Below are 20419 nucleotides of genomic sequence, written 5' to 3'. Positions count from 1 at the left end.
AGCACGTGGGGAGGCCTACAGACTCCGTTTAAGATGTGGTTTTCACCTATGGACTCGTCTCAACGCGTTCTACGCAATGGTATGCTCAAAAATTGATTTCGAGCAACTTCAAATCTAAAAAAAAATAAGTTGAAATTCCTCTTTGTTCGCCTCTGTTTCACGAATTTTGGCAAACCTTGGCGCTTTGATACCATTGATGGGTGGGGGAAACTTACTTAATCACTGGTTGTGATTGAACTCAGTGAGTTAACACTCAATTGCACACTAACACTCTTTGATTTCAATAATAATATGGAAAATACACAGAATACTCAATATACAGAATTTATTCTTCTCACTGGTTACTCTTCCTTTTCTAGACCACATACATTACACACACACATATCTTCATATATATAGCAATGGATGATGATGGTAGGTGAAGATCAATTTCAACAGAATTGGCTGAAGTTGGTGGAGGTGGCTGCAAATTTTGAAATGTGTCCACGTACTTCTTAAGTTGATTTCTTCTTCATCTCACCAAACTTTCCCAGAGAATTGGAATCTGCTACACTACTGGCTAAACATAGCCTCATCAAGTTTAATATTCAACATAATGTGAATCTTTAAAAAAAAATTTAACTGCTGCTCTATGATAAGATGGAAAAAAATAAATACAAATTCGATCACACAATTATCTCACATGGAATTATTTTTGAAATTTTATTGACTTTCAGGATGAGTCATTTGGGGAGAGGGTAATGGCCCCATGACAAAGTGGTATCAGAGCCAACCTCGCTTGATTTAACTCACGCCAAGGGCCTAAGGGGGTATGCAGGGTGGCCATTGACGACGAGGTTGTTGTCGAATTGGGTGGGGAGAATGTCAAACCAAGTGCCTAGGAGGGTAGGCAGGGTGGCACGCTAGGCACCCAGAAGGTGTAGACAACGTGTATCGTCAAACACCATAGGGTAGCCATGGTGCATTTATCCCACATCGAAAACGATTGGGAAATCCTTAGGGCTTATCAGTGTGGACATTGCACACCCTAATATGGTACCTTTTTGGAGAAAGGGTAATGACATGGATTATCATCTAAAATTCTTTTGATCATTTTTTATATGTTAAGATTAAACAACAACAACAACAACAAAACCAAGCCTTAGTCCCACTAAGTGGGGTCGGCTATATGAATCATTTTCCGCCAATTTATGCAGTAATCTTGAATGCTTGCATATATATATATATATATATATATATATATATATATATATATATATATATTTTAGTAAAAGAGGGTGGCACCTCCATTTATTTATTAATATACCCTCACTTTTGACGGAGAAATACCGTGGTTACAATTTAAAACAAACCAACCAAACTAGGACAAACAAAAATAAACATAACTAACAAAGGAGATAAAAAAAATAAAAACAACCAAAATCAAAACAAAATACACCAAACGAAACTCTAGAGTTGAACTAACGACGAACGGAAACGAGACCCTACCTATCCATCCGAAGGATACCTTTCAGATAACGTGGTTGAAGGTGTTGTTCTTTGTAGATTACATTGTTTTCGATTTCTCCTTCTTTAGCAAGAAAATCAGCCACACTATTGCCTTCCCTATATTGATGCATCACCATGACATTCACTCATTCTAACTCTGCCACGAGCTCCTCCCAAAATTTCCAAAGATACCACAAAGTACATCTATCTTTCCGAAACCAATCAACTACAATTTGCGAGTCACTTTTAATAATTACATTAACATAATGCAAACGTTTACACAAACGAATTCCTTCTCTGATTGCTTTTAATTCCGCACTATTATTCGTACCATTGCCAAAATAACTTGAAAAAATCGCTTTTACCATGCCATGGCAATCCTGAATAATTCCTCCACCTCCTGAAGTACCTGGATTGCCCCTACAACTCCCATCACAATTAAGTTTTATCCACCCTACTGGAGGTTTAACCCACGAAATAATTTTTCCAAGCCTGTCGCAACCTCCCTGATGCTTAATTTGAAGCCCATTCAAAATCTTAATGTCCGACTTCTTCAATGTTTGAAAAGAATTGGTGCTCTCAACAATAAAACTAACCCAGAATCGCACACTTCTCCACATCTGATCTGCACTTTGATAAACTCTTTCCATTCTCGCTTTACATCTTCGATTCCGAGGCACCACATAATCAAACATGGAATTAGCCCGATTAAAATACCTTTAATAGACGATTTTTTAGCATAGTGAAACCAAATTGCCATTTTGTTTTTCCAAGGAAGAGATCGTTGGAAAGCAATCCCCAACGCCACACTAGCCCGACGCCAAACTTCTAAAGCCACCTCACCTAAAGAAAGAATATGATCAATGTTTTCCCCCATGTCATGGGGGAAGTAAATGGCGTGTTTGTCATAGAGAGTGTCTTATACTGTTAATTTATGTGAATACAAATAATTAATAAGATAATTTCTAGGGCTTTCTGAGAAAAGCAAGTGCCTTAGTAGCAATAATAGTATTAGAGTAGAGGAAAGCTACTTGTATGAGTGGGTAATCTTCCGTATCCTCGGCTAATTGTGTGTGAGAGTGTAAAATAAGAATATTTTCATAAATGTGTTTATCTACTCAGTGAACTGGTTATTTTCTGTACACTAAATGCATGTTGGTCATACACTGACATTAACTTAGTCTTTCCTTTATTGAGTTGTGCGTCACCTCTACTTTACAAACTGTCTTTTCAAGAAATTCTACAGATCGAGTCTAGCAGGCTAGAGGAGCCGGGCTAGTGGTGTAAATTTTATGTAGGTAGTGTGTGGATAGAGATTTTATTTTTATTTAATTTTATGGGATGTAATTATGTGAAAATAGATATATTTGTGTATAAAGATAGTTAGAACTCTGGTAATATAATTTGAGGATTTTGTATTTTATTTCTACTGCATATATGTGTTTTATATATGATGAACAAGATAATAGGAACACAGACGACAATAAAGTAACACTTTGGCCCACGTGGCGAATCGAGGTCGTTACACTTACGTTAATTAGGTATTATTCATAAAAATGGATTTGTAGGGGGTGCTACTACCTTCCCCTTACATAACTGTACTTTTGAACTTGACTCTGGTAAGAGTAGATGTAGATTACTAATTTCTTGACCTTAAAATTAGTTTAAAAATCAATTAATGGATAGTAATTAAAAAATAACATATTAGTGGTGACTCTAAAGAATCTAAATGACATAAAATATCTCATCACTTGCCATTATGGGGTTGAAGCATTAGACCCCCGATCCACACATTGCGACAATATAAAAAATATAAAGATTTGAATCATGCAAACTTTAGAAAAGTTATTAGGCATCATTCTATAATCAGTGATTTTCAAGTCTTGAATAGGAATATAGTTTCTTACAAATTTTAACCAAATTACAATGCATAAATAAATATTGCACACAAAACTAAAAAACCTAGCTCATTCAAAGAAAAAATGCTTTCATTAGAGAACTCTCGAAAATCTTTTACCTGGGCTCTATCTCTCCTACGGTTGGTTAGTTTTGCTTGGCATATCTATAAATGAAAATAAAAATATTTTCCACTAGGCTCTTAATTTTTTGTGTTGCTATATTTACATTTTATAATTTTTAACTTAACCTTAAATCACTTTGCAACGATTCATCAAAATGATTAGCAATTTTTTACCTAAATAATTTATGGTTTATTTCAATTCCTTTAGACCAATGAAACTTGGGAAAAAAATTTAAAAAAAATTCAAAAGAATCTATTTTTTCTTTTTTTCTTTTTTGGTTATCAAGGAAAAATGAGAAGGAACATAAAAAATACACAATGCAACGAAAAATAAACTTTCTTTTTATTTCCTTTTCTTTTTCCTAAATAAAATCTTTAATCTAAACGGCTGTAAATAAAAGTCCCATTGCTTTTTATGTACTATGACTTCTTTCCTCATTCCATTTTATTTAGGCCCTAGGCCGATTTATTAGATCTAGTCGAACACATACAAAGAATGAGAACACTCCCATTTCAAGCAATAGCCTCCATTCACCCTTTTGGAGTATATAACCAAATACGTCTGTCACCAATTTGTTGAGTTGGCCTTGAATTTGCTTCATATCCCTGAAAATGTGGACACAATTTAACTCACATGTAAATGAACATGAAGTTGTGTTTGGGAGATTGAAGTTCAAAACTTGAATTTGAGTTTAGTCCAAACCAGAGTTTCCAAACGCAAGAAAAATGTATCATCAACTTTAGAAGCAGTACTATTATCATACGATGTTAAGTGCTCACCATGGGGGACTATAGAGAAAAGCGATTCCATAGATTTCTAAATCGATACCAAACAATCTAATTGAAGTATGAACATTAAGGTAGCGCTTGGTAGCATGGTTTGGATTTAAATTTGTATGAATTTGGAAGAATTTTAATATAACTTTATATTGTATTTTGTCCAAATCCACACAAATTCAAATTCAAGACTCGAAATCTCTACTCCCAAATACAAGATAGTTTTCCAACTTCGTCCTCAAGAATGCTTTGCCAAATTTTAGAAGATCAACCTAAAACTAATTTTGCGTCATGAATTGAAATTATTTCTATTGAAATTACTTTAAGAACACTTACATCATGAACTGCTTCCCTCAAGAGCCTCACTTGTTCCCTTGAAACAGTCCTCACCTACAAAAAGCAAAAGGGTCTATCAGTGAAGTCTGAAGGGTACCAATGGCATAAAGAAAGGAAAAAGCCTCCAACCTTCTTTGAAATTGTCCAAACAACACCTTCAGTGCAGGGAGGAATCGTAAGGGAACCCAAATACCGATAATACTTTCTGCTCCCAAACTTAATATCACCAGGGTTAACAATCCCCAAATTCTTTTCTTCTTTCCCCACAGAATTCACATCGCTAATTGACCTTATATGGTGAAACATCTGCCAGAGAAAATAAAGGGATTAGAAATGAAATTAGCTGTACCATAACTATGATTCATGTGCTCCCATACATAAACTATGCATGTTCTTTCTCTCCCTTTGACTGTTTAGAATGAGTTTACTGTCTATCATTTCCAATTCTTTTAATAAGATCTAATATGTTTCTTATTATGTGCATATGATGAATAAATGAACGCAATACAATACAATACAATTCAAAAATCGCAATACCCTTGTGAGAAATTGATCGGGTCGGCCATATTTGTAAACAATTCCAACAGCAGCTATTTTCCCATCAGAACTCTCATGAACAAGGTGCAACTCCATTTTGTATCTGCAACAAAATTTGAAAGTGAAATTAATATAGAAGCTATTTTAAATGTTCGTATTGAAATTAGTAGTTTAATACTTGTTTTCTATGAGGAAGAAATTATATTTCTAGAACCTATATGGATATAATACATAAACAACAACAACAACAAAATCAAGCCTTAATCCCACTAAGTGGGTCGGTTATATGAATCTTTTTCCGCCAATTTATGCATATGGATATAATATATAACACACATAAATGTGTGTCTTGAGAGTAGAGCCGAGAGAGAAAAAGATAGAATCGAACAAACCAACCTTGATCCATTGATAGTGTGCTCTGCTGGTGAATGCCAATGGCATTGTATTAGCTTGTAATCGGTCTCATTTATATTTATTTTTCCTGCGTCTCCTTTCCATACCACCTAACAAAGCAACAATTTTCACACGGTGAAATCATTGATAGAGTGACAAGCTAATGATCATAGCCTGCAACGGCATATAAAGAAAATATAAGTTACCAAGACCAATTTACATGCTCAATATCAATTCGTAAGATCCGAAAGACTATGAACATGTAATAGGAGCTTACTGCAATATCATGTCCTCGGTTTTTAAGGATAGCGGGAGCTGCTTTGTAATTCCTTTTTAATTTTCCCAAATTTGGAAAAACCTGTACTCTTCTGTTAAGAAGATCAATGGGAGACTGCATCTCTCCATGGTTGCAAATTCGCCAATGTGGATCAAGTTCACCCCAGTTCTTTGGTCCGTACTTGGTTCCGTCTGTGTAAGAAAATGGAGTTTCATCATCTGCATACAAACAAAGCATTAGATAAAGACACAAACATGTTAGAAGACAAAGATTTAAAAGATTATGGCATCTTAGGATGTCACGAGAAAATAAAGTCAAATTTGAGACTTGACCAGACCTTCGTGAGTTGATTTTTAATTTCTAACGGCTGAAAAATGAACAAAACTTAATTAATGCAGCTTGAAAAGCGAAGAAGTTCTTTCTCTTCCATTCTCAAGCATCAATAACGGAGGAATGCAAAAGGATAGCAAGCTGAGGGGCGCAATGGATCCAATGAATTGTTTAGCAAGTGAACATTAATAATTCTTTCTTGTTTGTCAAGCAAGAAACAGTTTTTAAGAACCAGAATTTGAATGTTCAGGAAAAAATTAAATATAAATAAATAAATAAACAAATCTTTGGGGTGAAGGAGTGTTAATAGGTGCTGATGTGCCTGTCCATGCCTGATCGGTAAAAATTTTTCGTCTTTTTTTCTTCTGACAGAGATTGAATGATGCATTATTTAAAAGTTCAAAATTGGTCTGTCTCAAACAACGATTTGATCCAAAAACCAAACTCAAAAAAAGAGAATCTTATTTTTGAATCAACCCAGATGCTTTTTGCAACTACAACACACACACGCACACACAAGCAGATTAAAATATCATGAGGGTTACAAAACCAAACTCAAAAATGAGAGAATGCCAATGTCAGACTCAGGCCAGATGTCTACGAACACAAAAATAAAATAAAATGCAGACTAAAATATCATATGGATGCAGAGAGAGAGAGAGAGAGAGAGAGAGAGAGAGAGAAAGAGAGCATACCGATTTCAGAGTCATCAGTAGAAGCTTTGCAGATGGTGAGCGGCCCAGAGAGGAGGAGGAGGAGAGAGAGAGCCCCACAGTGGATATTCATGACGACGATCCTTACTTGAATAAGAAGAAGAAGAAGAAGATGAAGAAGAAGAAGAAGAAGAAGAGGTTTCCACCGGCAAGGTACTCCGGCCTGCTTCCCACACGGATTCTTTTATGGCAGAGCGCTACGTTAGCGCCTGCCCGTTTGGTTACCCTACTGGCATTCGACAAAAATGACGTGGAAAAGCAAAAAAGTTTGCTGATTTATTTATTTTTCTTCTTTGTTTCTTCAATAGAAGATTGAAAAAACATACCAATTTACCTTTCAATTAATTTTTCAAAAAAAACTTTATATATTTTTAATTTACATTCTCATTTCTTGGTATGCACATGCTCCACGTCTTTGCATTTTTAAAATTTCAAAAAATTATAAAAAATTAAAGAGTATAAGGATATTTTTGGAATAGTCATAGATTATTATAAAGATACTTTAGGATAGTTATTAGTAGTTATCGGAAAAATAAAAACACTGGAAAAAGATAAAGATCGCTCTTCATATTTTAAAAATGTCATAAACTTCTTTCGAGGTTTTAAAAATAAAACACACATTTGTCAAAAAGACACAGGCCTCACCTTAAAAGACTTATCTTTTTCCAAAGTATAAAAGGGAGGTTTGTATAAGACACCACACTAGTTCTTTTTTTTTACTAAAAGAGGGCGGCACCTCCATTTATTTTCATAAATTTTTAATTACATAATTTTTCAAATACAAATGTCACTTATAATTATTCATGATTAACAAGGCATGACTTTCTTTAATTTTTTACATCCATAATGAAGTTTTTTATTACTACTAATTATGGTAATAAAAGTCAAAAAGCATGGTCATTACTAATGCCTATGTAAAATATTGGGTATGGTGTGAATTTCTTTCCTCTCTAAAATTTTACAAATTATTTATTTCCTTTCTAAAATTTTTGTGATGTGTAAACTATAAAGAAGTTCACAATATATATGCCACATGATCATTGTTTTGTTAGAAATCAATTAAAACGCAAATATGGTACCTATTTGATACCCAATATTTTCTCGTGTTTATGACTAATATGATTTATAAAAGAAAAGGGGAGAATTTTTTTTTCCCAATTTGCATAAATTGAAGCACAAACTAACACGATTTCGAAATTAGAATTGAGTCTCTTCAAATTTATACATCCATCTGTTAAGTTTGGGGGTATCCCTCGTACGTGGAGAAATCCAGTCAACCCTTTATCCCACTTTCTTTGGGCTCTTTATTGGGTTTTTTTAGAGGTTTTTTACATCTCATTTAGGTAAAAAAAAAAAAAATAGGGTTGGTAATGTCGAATTCCATTTGAAAAGAGAGAGAGAGAGAGAGAGAAGCAAAAGAGAAAATATGGGGTTTTGCTATTGTATGTAGTTTTAATCAACCCAAGATTGGAGAGACATCCGTAGTCCGATTGAGCTAATTTTTTGTCAGTAGATAGAGGATTCATAGATGCTGATTTTGAACGGTCGGATTGGTCGTACAAGCACTATAGCATTAGATATCGGGTTTGAACTGTAACCACATTGAGAAAATTTAGGTTTTTGCAAGTGTACAATTTTGATTAATTGACTATTGGAGGGTCAATCGTGGTCCAATCGAGCTAATTTTGTTAGTAGATAGAAGCCGACTCATAGATGCTGATTTTGAATGGTTAGATGGGCCGTAAAAGCATTATAGCATTATATATTGGGTTTGAACATTAACCACATTTTTTTGTGAAATTCTCAACTTTCCCTCTTTGATTTAAAGATCTTTTGTTGTTAGCTAAAAAGAGAGTTATGTACTCATTGTGATAACTGAAAATTGTGATCTTGTACCCACACTTTTATCATAATGATGTCTTTTAGTGGACTCTCAAGTCCCGTGATTTTTACCCTTTGATTTGAAAGGGTCATCTACGTAAAATTGTGTGTCTCGTGTGATTGATATTTGTGAAGCCGATTTTGTGCTGCTGAAAAAATATATTTTTGTACTATTGTCATATCATAAGAATTGATTTTGTTAATTAGGAGAAGTTGAAAGGAAATTTTGGGTTATAAATACATGTAATTACCTGTAACATCGAAAGAACTCGTGACTACCTTGAGAAGATAAAAGGTTGGAAGAAGAGGATGTAAAATTTGATTAAGATGGGGTTTAACAATCGGGTGAAGTCAAAAAGGATTTAGAGTATTTAAATTTGTTGTTTGAACACATGTGAAATTTGTATTTGATAAAAATACATTATGAGGGGTAAAATTAGTATTAAATTTTTTGTCACTTCGAGGACGATTACATTTTTAACTTTACACTTTTAGGAGGAGTTTAATTTTTTAATATGCAATTATTAAATCAATCATTTTGCAAATTCTATGCACACAAAACATTTGGACGCAAGAGCAAATCTACAAAATTAAGGTGCATTAATCTCATTTCTTTATATTAACAATTCAAGGATTATTAAATCTATTAGTTGATTTTTTTTAAAAAAATTCTAACAAATTGGGGATTTGATTGTAATTTTGCATCGCATGTGGTGAATTTAAATCATACCACCTTTTTTTTTTTATCGTTGTATAATGTTGAGAAATCTTATAAGTAGATATAAAAATCTCTTAATACCCCTTTTTATCCCTTTCAATATTCAAACCTGAGACCTCTCACATGCAAGTTCTATAATTCTAGAGTTCATATATAATTTTAGTACAATGATTTGTATTTGCAGCATAATTCTATAATAAATTTATTATGTATTTAAAATGTTATATAATTGATATGTTAATTCGATATCATATATTTTTGCTCGTGCATGACATGAGGTTTCTGCTACTACTGCTGCTGCTAATTATTATTTTAAAGATTTAGAAAATTTTAAATATTGGGATGCATAGGCCTTAGTTTAGCCTTCCCGTGGCTTTTGAAAAAGAGCTGATGAAAAGGAGTTTATTGATATTATTTTAAAAATATTGATTTGATCCCCCTATAAAAAATGAGCTACTAGGAAAAAAAAAAAAGACTTTGATCGTTCGGTAAAGAAGTTGTAAATTACCTAAAAATATTTAAAATAACTAAAATGGATATAATTTTTCAGAAAATACAATTAATGTATTAATTGTTTTTGCAATAGTTAAACAAAATTAAGGACCACTGTGGAATAGAATATTAATTAAAGAAAAAGTTAATTTTTAACTTGTAAAAGTTTCAAATCTGTAACTTTTAGGGTGAGTTCGTTCCTCCTTTTTGCCTCAACTTCTCCTTTTCGATAGCAAAAGTGGGTCACATGTGTTTGGTAAATAATTTTTCCAACTTCTATAAGTCAGATTTTAGCTTTTTTGGCGGTCTTTTAAAAGTCATAGATTTGAAACTTTTAAAAGCTAGAAGTTTGCTTCTTCTCCAAAGTTATTCAATTTCATTGTTATACTTAATTTTTTTTTTTTCAAATATTACAAAACTATCAATACATTAATTATTTTTTTCTAAAAATACATGTCTATTTTAGTCATTTTAAATACTTTTAGACACTTTACAACCTTTTTACCGAATACTAAAAGTCATCTTTTACCTGATCAACGAGACCTAGGGGAAGGACGCTAATCCATAGGTTTGATGTCGCACCAAGGGATCCAAAAGGTTTGTTGGTGGCTGGAGTTCCTATGTAATAAAAAAAAAAAAAAAACTAAAAGCCATCTTCTTTTTTTTTTCCTAGCAATTCTTTTTTGACACGAGACCAAATATTTTTAAAATAATATAAAAAAAAATTTATTTTCATCGGATTCTTTTTAAAAGATCATTTTAAAAAGTCATAGGAGGATAAATTAAGCCTTAAAATTTTCCCAAAAAAGTTAAAAGTTAGTTTGAATGTCAAAAAAATTAATTTGCAAACACATTAAATTGAACTTTTATTCTTTAAAAAAAAAAAGAATTTGAGACAAAGAAAAGATCAAACTCTTCCTAAGAAATGAAAGATGAATTAATTCTTATTGCATAACTTCCAATAAAAAAATTAATATATATTTTATTGGGAGGAATTTTCCAAGCAAAGGGAACCCCACTTGCCATCCATATTGAGAAAGCATTGATTTTGTATCAATCAAGGCATAAAGCATGCCAATCTCACTGATGACTCCATTAGCAAAAGCTTTGAATAATGAATATATTAATGAGGGGAAATTTTATAATCATATTTTATTTTTAAATTCAAAAATCCACATGAAGATATCCTTTCCAAGGTTATATTCTAATTCTTGGATTGGCTTCTTCTCCTAGGAATAAAGTGTATTTATGTATTTTGTTAAATTGAATAACGATATCATGGAGATTTGGTAACTTAATTAAAAGAGCAATAAAGATAATGTGTTAATCGCAACGTAAAATAAGCAAGAAATCATTATTCTCAAAGATAATAATGAGAATTTCAAATTTTATTCTATTTTATATTTAAAGAAAAATACATTTTATATTCTTATTACAATTTGTACCGGTAGAAATTCCATACTATGCACGAGGTACGATTTCATAAATAGGGTTTAAATTAATTTATTAAAAAATAAAATTATTCTTCTATTACAAATTACAAAATTCCAACTCCACGTTCTCTCTAACTTATGAAATTCAAATCAAATTCGATATGAGTTGTTGAAATTTCGACAATTTCTCTTCTATATTTTAATTTTACATTGACTTGTAATATATATATTCAAAAACCACTATCATGCACAAATCACAATGCTCACTTCACTTTTTTCATATACCGTCAAACAATTAAGTTGATGGGTTTTACTATTGAGAAATATACGAATTTAAATATTTTTGAATTTTGCTTTGATCATATAATATAATAACCTCAATATTGCGAGTTCTACTTTATTCATCCTCACATACATGTGCCTAGAAGCAAAACATCAACTTCGAGCAAATCCAACAGGGTAAAAGGGAAAATCGTACAAATCGTATATATCGGAGAAGATCTTGTATTTTTTCCGGCAACGGTTTAAAGCTACGTACCAAAGGCTATAAAAGGGAAAAAAGAGTAGGTTAAAAGTCTAACTAAAAAAATAAGAGAACAAACCTATCTTCTTTGATAATTCTTTCTTAATTCTTAATATTATGTCAAATGAAAGTATTGTAATTTGTAATAAAATTCGGAAAAGATACAATAGAATAATGAATTGGCTATAAATTTCACCATATTATAAATTTCAATATTTTTTCAAATGAACAAATCAAAGTGATTATCAATCTGTGAATACACAAAAATGATCTCTTAGAACCAAACTGAATTCAAACTTTTGCTTCATTCATGTAAATCTCCATGGCCTCCATGCGTATTTTTTAATTAAATTATTCAATGAATGGCAACAATAATTAATCAAACTTCATTATGGTAATTCTCCTTTGCCATACTTGTTGACCACTCTACTCCAAAATGATTAAAGAAAAATAATGTTTGTAACCCATTGACAAACACACACACACACACACATATGACATTCCAACCACATGCACATGTTGTCGGAATAAAATAGGGACAATGAATTCATGCAAAAATCCAAATAGAATGATAGGACCATGGGGAGAGGGGTCACAAACTTATGAACAAATGAGTTTAAACAAAGGCGAATGTGAAAATTAAATTATCACAAATAATAATATTTTATTTTTGCTCGACGTTTAAGTTAACTGCAACGGTTGACATTAATAGACATGATGCAGGTGTTGATGCATGGTCGACTCACGATGGCGAGGGGTGAGAGAGATTGTCATATTGAAGGTTCGATGGAGTAGTCACTAGTATGTTATTTACTAAGGTGCAGTTAGAGTTAGCTCTGAGACACTTCTTTACCCCCCCTTTTTTTTTTTTTATCATTGGGTCGCATACACGCACACACATGCAAAATATGATGCATATAAGTATTAAACATGCAAAATGATCCTAAAAATACATCAAAATTAGGCAAAAATGATCCCAAAATAATTCTTTATTTTTGGAAAATTTCCTAAATTTTTTTGGAATTTTTCATAATTTTTCTGCATTTTTCAAGTATTTTAAGAAATTTCCTCAAATATTATTTATATTTAACATTTTTTTTCATTTTTTTGGACACCTTGAGTAAAAAAAAAGACTCAAGAACTTTTTTTTCTTGATTTTTCTTTGTTTTTTGTGATTTTTCTTATTTATATGGATTTTTAATGAACTAAAAAAAGAATTTAAAATTATTTTTAAATAAAGAAAAAACAAGGAGCAGTTAAGGCAGTTGAACAGGGTTAAACTGAGTCAATCAATTTGACCTAATCAACAACGAGGACCTAGGTTGACCCGATTCAAAAGAGGGAGAGGATCATGCCAGAATTTCCCTAAAATTGATGTGTTCAGTGGTGACATAAGGCAGTACAAGGATGGCTATATTTTTTTTTTGAAAAAAATCAGAGGTAACTCTTCGTAGGGTGACATCACCTACCATATCATTCAACATGTGGCGCTCTGCCACTAGTCTGGATCAAGGCACTTGAAAAAATCAGAGGTAACTCTTGGTAGGGTGACATCACCTACCATATCATTCAACATGTGGCGCTCTGCCACTAGTCTGGATCAAGGCACTTGAATCACTGACGTAACAATGATCCAGCCGTAGGCATCCTATTTTTCCTAGTCGTTATGTAGCAAAATTTAGGCCTTTTTACCTTAATTTTGTTTCGATTTGAGGTTTTTTTGGGGTGTTCTTATAGTAACCTGGGAAAAAAATAACAATAATAATAATAAATAAATTATTATTAAATTAATGTATTAAAAAATTTTAATTAAAAAAAGTGATTAGTATTATTAATGGTAATAAAATCCTGTTGGGATAAGATATATATATATATATATATATATATATATATATATATATAGGTATATAGTTATTAATATAATATATTATATGTTATATATAACTTTAAGGTTAAAGTTGAAGCTTCAGGAAGAAGAATTTTTTTTTCATTCAGGAAGTAGAGAGCTACGCCCCCCTTGAAATTTCTTAACTCACCTCCATCTCTCTCTCTCTCTCTCTCTCTCTCTCCTTATTTTCTCGATCAATATTCAGCCGATCGTAAAATAGAAGGTACTGTTGGATTCCTAACTCCGCCACTGACATTCCTATCAAAGCAGATTTGTCGTAGGAGTGGCTTAGACACAACTCCTGGGGTAAGGTAATATTTTCCTATTTTCTCAATTTCTTCTTAAATTTACTGCTAAATCGACGATTGGACACCACCACAGGATCTTAGTTGCGATCGTCGTCATTTTGGTTGGAGTAAATTTTTAATTTGAGTTTCCTTGGCACCACTCCAAAGTGAGAGTGTGATTTGGAGAAATAAGTAAATTGATTATATTTGAGAGTTTAATTATTTATTTGAAATTTATGGACCTAGGAAATGTTGAAATAGTATTTTATTTAGGGTTGATTTAATTGAACTAAGATTATTGAATCAGGATTTGAGTGAGCATCACAGGCATCATTTTGGGGTCTTTGTTGGCGTAGTTCAAGAAATCAGGTAAGAGATAAACATATTAAATCAGGTTTTTATGAAATTAATTGGATAAAAATGGATAATTTTATGTGTATATGTATATATTTTCTTATGGGTTTTAAAATGGTAACCGTTTAGATTATGATTTCTGAGTCTAAGGCTGTTATATTAGTTATGTATATGTGAAAATTGATTGATGAAAGTGAAAGATTTTTCAGGATAATTATGTAAGAAATTAAAGGTATATTTTCAGTATATGAATGTTAAATGTAGGTTGACTTATTTTATAGGAAATGTATGAATTTTACTACTAAATTGTGTGGCATGAGTAAAATGGAAATTTTGTGTAAATTATGTTATATATATAAGATGCAGGTTATATAGGAAATGCACTAAGAATGAAAATGTTATATGAATTATGCTGCGTGTGATTGTTAATGTAACCATGGAAACAATGAACAGTTGAAAGGAGCTGTAGACTAACTGATGACAGCTGAAAGAAGCCGTAGTAGCAGGCTAGCGCATATCTATGTGGACTAACTAACGTACAGCTGAAAGGAGCTGTAGTGGTAGATTTAGCGCATATCTATGTGGACTAACTGATGTATAGCTAAAATGAGCTGTAGTATGAATGCATGAAATGAAATGAAAAAAAATGAAATGAAAGGGGAATGAAGTGGAAATAAAATATGAAATGTGAACAATATAAAATGGGAAAGAGCCATGTAAAGTGAAATGTTATGAAATGTCAAAGTTAAGAACATGAATAGATGAGAAATACAGGATAAATGACATACAGAATATTGTATTACAGTAGTATCAGTATGTATGCTAGTATAACATGGTACGTGTATGGGCGGGGCAAACTCTTCGCCCAAGGGCTTACTGAGAAATGCAAGTGCCCTAATAGGAATCAGATGTAGCAGTATGCTGCATAACGTATTAGGGCAAAGGGAAATTACTTGTATGGGAGGGTAAATTTCCTTATTATCGGGAGCTTTTACTGGTAAACCTTTGTATGAATTGTGTGAGTACGAGATTACTTTTTCACCTGAGGGCTTATTGAGTAAGGTAAGTGCCCTAGTATGTTTCATTTGTGACCATAGGTTGCCTAAAGTATATGAGCAGAGGGGTGCTACTTGTATAGGCGAATAACCACCTCAATCCTTAGGTATTCTCATGAGTAAAATACTTTACATGTGTTTGATCATACTCGGTAAAATATTTTAGAAATTATGATAATGATTTGCAAATGATGAATATATATACATATGTTATTTACAAACCTCATGTTGGTCACATGCTGATTTAATATATTGTTTCTTCCCTTATTGAGATGTGTCTTACATGAATACAAATTTATCTTTTTCAGGACTTCCACATGATCGAGCTTAGAGAGTTCGGGACTGTTATAGTATTTTTGAGTTAGAAAGAAAGGGTATAAGTTTGACGATATTTTTGAGTTGTATTAAGTTTTTATGTTTTATATTTTAAGTTTTCAGAGTTATGGATGGTTGTGAATACTGGATGTTGGAGATATGTATATATATGTAGATGCAGGTTTATGGATGGATTATTTTGGATGTTATTGTTAGAAACTCTGGTATTATATTATTGGAGGATTATATTTATGTTTTTCGCTGTGTAAATGATAATAGAATGTCAGGTATTAGGTAAATAAATGGATGACGTGGCACTCAGGTCCCACCAGGCGGGTTCGGGGCTCCACAAAGTACGGTTTATTAAGGTATAACGCATCGGATCGGATTTTTGGGTTTGGGGCGTTACAGTTCTTGAAGGATGCATTAAAGTATCGTCTAAGGTATTTGCCTAAGCATTCACTCTTTGAGCAGGATTCGACGTGTTTTCTTAGCTTTTCCTTTGTGTTTTCACCTTTTTTTCTTTGTTTTGGCCATTTTTTACTGTTTAAGATAGTCCAAAACGGCCCTAAATGTTTAGATGGGATTTAATAGCAATTTTGCCCTTGAGCACAAAAATCGAGGTAAAATTGGTGTCAATTAAGGATTTTCTTGTCTTTTTTTGCCAAATCATACTACATCGGGTGATTCAGGGTAGTCTAAAATGACAAAGGGAGGTCTAACAATGATTTTGACCTTGAGTACGCAAATCGAGACAAACTATTGTCATTCTTGGCTTTTCTGGTCTATTTCTGCCAAATCAAACTACATCAAGTGATTCAGAGTAATTCAAATTGGTAAGGAGAGGTTTGACAATGATTTTGACCTCGGACACTCAAATTGAGGTAAAACCATTGTCATTTTAGGTTTTTTTGGTCTTTTCGGTTAAATTAGACTACGTCAGGTGATTCAAGGTAGTCCAAAATGGTAAGGAGAGGTCTGAGAGTGATTTTGAATTTGGGCGCTCAAATCAAGCCAAAACCCTGTCATTTATGGCTTTCTTGGTCTTTTCTCGCTAATTTTGACTACATCGGGTGATCTGAAGCACTCTAAAATGGTAAGATAGTGTTCCTAGTAAGTTTGCCATTCAACATGAAAATCAAGGTAGAAGCTTTATCATGTCTAGCTTTTTGGCTCACCTTTTGCCAAATTTGATTGCATCAAGTGATCTAGAGTAATTAGAAATGGTATTAAAGGTTCGTTTTAATTTTACGCTTTTACATGAAAATCAAGGCTAAATTTTGGTTTTTCTATAGTTTTTTGGCTTTTTTGGAGACTCATGTAATTTTTGGCCATTTTTGGTGGACCCCACTCATTTTTTTGTAGTGACGCGAAGAATAATAGCATTTTAAATATTAGAGGGAGAGAAAATAGAACCAAAAACAGAAGGAGGCCATAGACTTCGTCGACGACATTACATTTTGGAGATAATATTAAATAATCAAAATTTCAGAAATTGCCAAGCTTCGTCGACGAACACAGGTTTTCATCGACGAGAAAATACCGAGAGATGGTTCGGGCTGCTCTGAATTTCGTCGACAAACACAGGGCCTCGTCGACGAATTTTTTGAAAGGCTCGTCGACGAACACAGGGTCTCGTCAACGAACCTGGCCTTATAAATAGTGGAAACCCGGGATTTTATCACATTTCTCTTGCCGCTCTCTCTCTCCTCTCTCTCTCTTTCTCCTACGACTCCCTCTCCCTTCTCTCTTCATTTTCGGCCCCACCAGTCATCGGATCGACGATCCGAAGCTACCACGATGCTTCTAGCAGAATTCTCTACGCATCTACTAGAGCGGATCTCGCGAAATCGGAGTTGGAAATCATCCCAAATTCAGGGTAAGGCCTTTTAGTCTCCTTTTGGCCTTATGGTAGTTATAGGAAATGATATAGACGGAAAAATACTGATGTTTAGTTCTGGCATATATTGGTTTCAGGGTGTTTTGTAGGAGGCCCTGTGGGTGTTAGGCTTGTATTCCCTAGGGGCTTTCCAGTAGTCAGGTAAGGGAAATATGCTATGCTAGGAAATTTCTAAATATTATACAGTTTATTTATTTACCAAAATTACGTATTTTAGTATGGTGTGGCTTGTGATTATGTATATGGTACGGGGATATGTTTTAGGAATTTAGTTTCCCGATTTTATGAATTTCAGTATTATGGTTATACGAACTTCAGTATCATGATTTTGTGGATTTCAGTACCATGATTTTACGATATTTTAGTACCATGATTTTATGAATCTCAGTACCATGATTATACGAATTCCAGTATTACGAATATGCAGTTTCATGTTATGATTATTCAGATTTCAGTACGTTATGCAGCATCATGATTATTTCAGTACTTAAGAATCATGGTAAATCAGTTAGTTATGTATAGAAATATATTATATGATATCAGACCCTGTTGGACTTGCAGCTACAAAGCACGGTACCTTTGCTACAAATACTATGTTACTTTATGAGTGTAACAACCTATTCAAATATACGTGGTAAATTCAACCACCTAGACCCTTGAAGAGGTTAGGCTTTCCATCCAGATATGGGTTGAGGTGGGTAGGTCGACTGACGGAGTTCAGTGATTTATTTCTGGTTGGCCAACTAGGGTAAATCCAGCCTACGGGCCGCACAACCTTGTCATGAGGGGCATGTCATGACACAGATAGCCACAGGGAACAGTTTCAGTTATTATTACACACGTATGGATTTACTGGTTTAGGAACCTTACTTATGTACATTAGAAGTAAACTTACAATACTGTTATGTTAAGAAACATGGATGGGGGATGCATTTTCTTACTGATACTGTACTTAACATATCTAGTTATACATGTTTATATGAAATCAGATTTAGCATATTATTGTTAGCTCATTTGTCACACACTAGTAATAGCATATTTCTTCTTACTGAGCGTTGGCTCATCCCAGTGTTGAAATATTTTTTAGGTGATCCAGGTAGGCGAACAGATCGGGCTCGCAAATAGGGGGGCGTCTGTAGTGCCCTATCAGCAGAGTAAGTATCATTTTTTAGAGCATTTTTATGTAGCCCTCACCAGTTGAGGTTATTTTGGGAACAGTGATACATGTGTATTTAGAGGTTACATACTAGCACTCGGGTATTGTACATAACGTATATGGATGTATTTATTCAGTTTCTGCTTCTTGCTGTTTAGGTTTATGGATGGGCTTATCTCAGTAGGGTATCAGAGCATGTAGATAATCATAGTATATAAAAAAATCAATTTATTAAGCAGGTCGTTACAGTTTGGTATCAGAGCCTAGGTTTGTTAGGTTCTGTAGACTTTAGAGTGCAGCAGAAGCAATACCAGAGTATAGGAAAAGGATTTGAGGTTTGTTCTGTGTCTGGGTACAGGATTTTCGTAGTGGTTTCTGTATTTTTCCTAGGGTGATGATTTCAGGAAAACCATAGTAAACTATTGTCGGGTCGTGTGTCTAGGTGACAAAACTGGATATTGGGTAAGGTCAGGGAAGGTAGTTAATTTTGAGTTGATACGGGATAGGTCCCTATAGGGGATAAGTTGCTTAAGTATGTTTTCTTGTTTTCAGGATGGACCCAGGGAGTAGCGGCACGAATGCTGGGGAGGACAGATCAGGACCTTCCAACATAGGTAGAGGAGATACTGATGCTGTGCTGCGTAGTGTCACTCAGCAGGTGATGGCTGAGATGGCCAGGAGTTCTGGGGAGCGTGGCTGTTCGATTGAGTAGTTTACATGTATGAAACCCCCATCCTTTGTTGGAGGAGATGACCCGACTGTAGTTGAAAATTGGGTCCAGGATATTGAGGAGATGTTGGCGGTGCTTCCATGTACGGATGAGTAGAAGGTAGCATTTGCCACTTTTAAACTGATAGGGGAGGCGAAGCGTTGGTAGAGAGCAGCGCGTCTGATAGAGGAGCAGAGTCCGGCTCCAGTTTCAGTGATGTGGGATCGATTCAAGGATATGTTCTTTGAGCGGTATTTCCCTATTATCGTTCGGAGTGCGAAGGCAACAGAGTTCCTGCATTTGGTACAAGGACAGATGACTGTATCTCAGTACACGGCTCGGTTTGTCGAGTTGTTGCGTTTTTCTCCACATCTAGCGCCTAATGAAGAGAAGAAGACTAGGAAGTTCGAAGAAGGGTTGAGGCATAATCTATTTGAGCAGGTGATTGGTTTTAGGGCTCAGACATTCAAAGAGGTTGTAGACAGAGCTTTGATTATTGAGAGTGGCATTCAGAGGGGTGTAGTAGCTCAGAGTCAGAGGAAGAGGCCTACGCCTCAGGGTTTCCAAGCTGGCTCCAGTAGGGGTCCATGGAGAGGTGGTCGTGATAGGGGAGACTAGAGGTAGATGGTAGGACCTCGCGGGAACCAGGGTGTACAAACTTACCCGATGTGTCAGACATATGGGAGACATCATTTGGGTGAGTGCCGGGCATGCAAGGGTGTATGTTATCATTGTGGGAGACTAGGTCACGTGATGCGTGATTGCCCAGGTCAGCAGGAGCAGGTACCAGCACCCAGGCCTTATCAGGGAGGACATCAGGCAGCTCGGGGAGGATAC

General features: G+C 34.1%; 1 protein-coding gene across 1 annotated transcript; it reads right to left on the bottom strand.

Annotated features, from left to right (window-relative positions):
- Positions 1-3827: 3827 nt before the first annotated feature.
- Positions 3828-7041, bottom strand: LOC131168203 (alpha carbonic anhydrase 4-like). The gene is made up of 7 exons (XM_058127487.1): positions 6854-7041; positions 5829-6046; positions 5555-5661; positions 5159-5261; positions 4751-4927; positions 4622-4675; positions 3828-4114 (listed from the first exon to the last, which is right to left on the bottom strand). Exons 1-7 carry the CDS (start codon positions 6942-6944, stop codon positions 4040-4042), a joined length of 825 nt encoding a protein of 274 aa, XP_057983470.1. The 5' UTR covers positions 6945-7041; the 3' UTR covers positions 3828-4039.
- Between the last annotated feature and the right edge of the window lie 13378 nt (positions 7042-20419).

Source organism: Malania oleifera, chromosome 11, assembly GCF_029873635.1.
Source record: "Malania oleifera isolate guangnan ecotype guangnan chromosome 11, ASM2987363v1, whole genome shotgun sequence".
NCBI classification, from domain to species: Eukaryota; Viridiplantae; Streptophyta; class Magnoliopsida; order Santalales; family Ximeniaceae; genus Malania; species Malania oleifera.
This window is presented reverse-complemented; position numbering and strand designations above follow the sequence as displayed.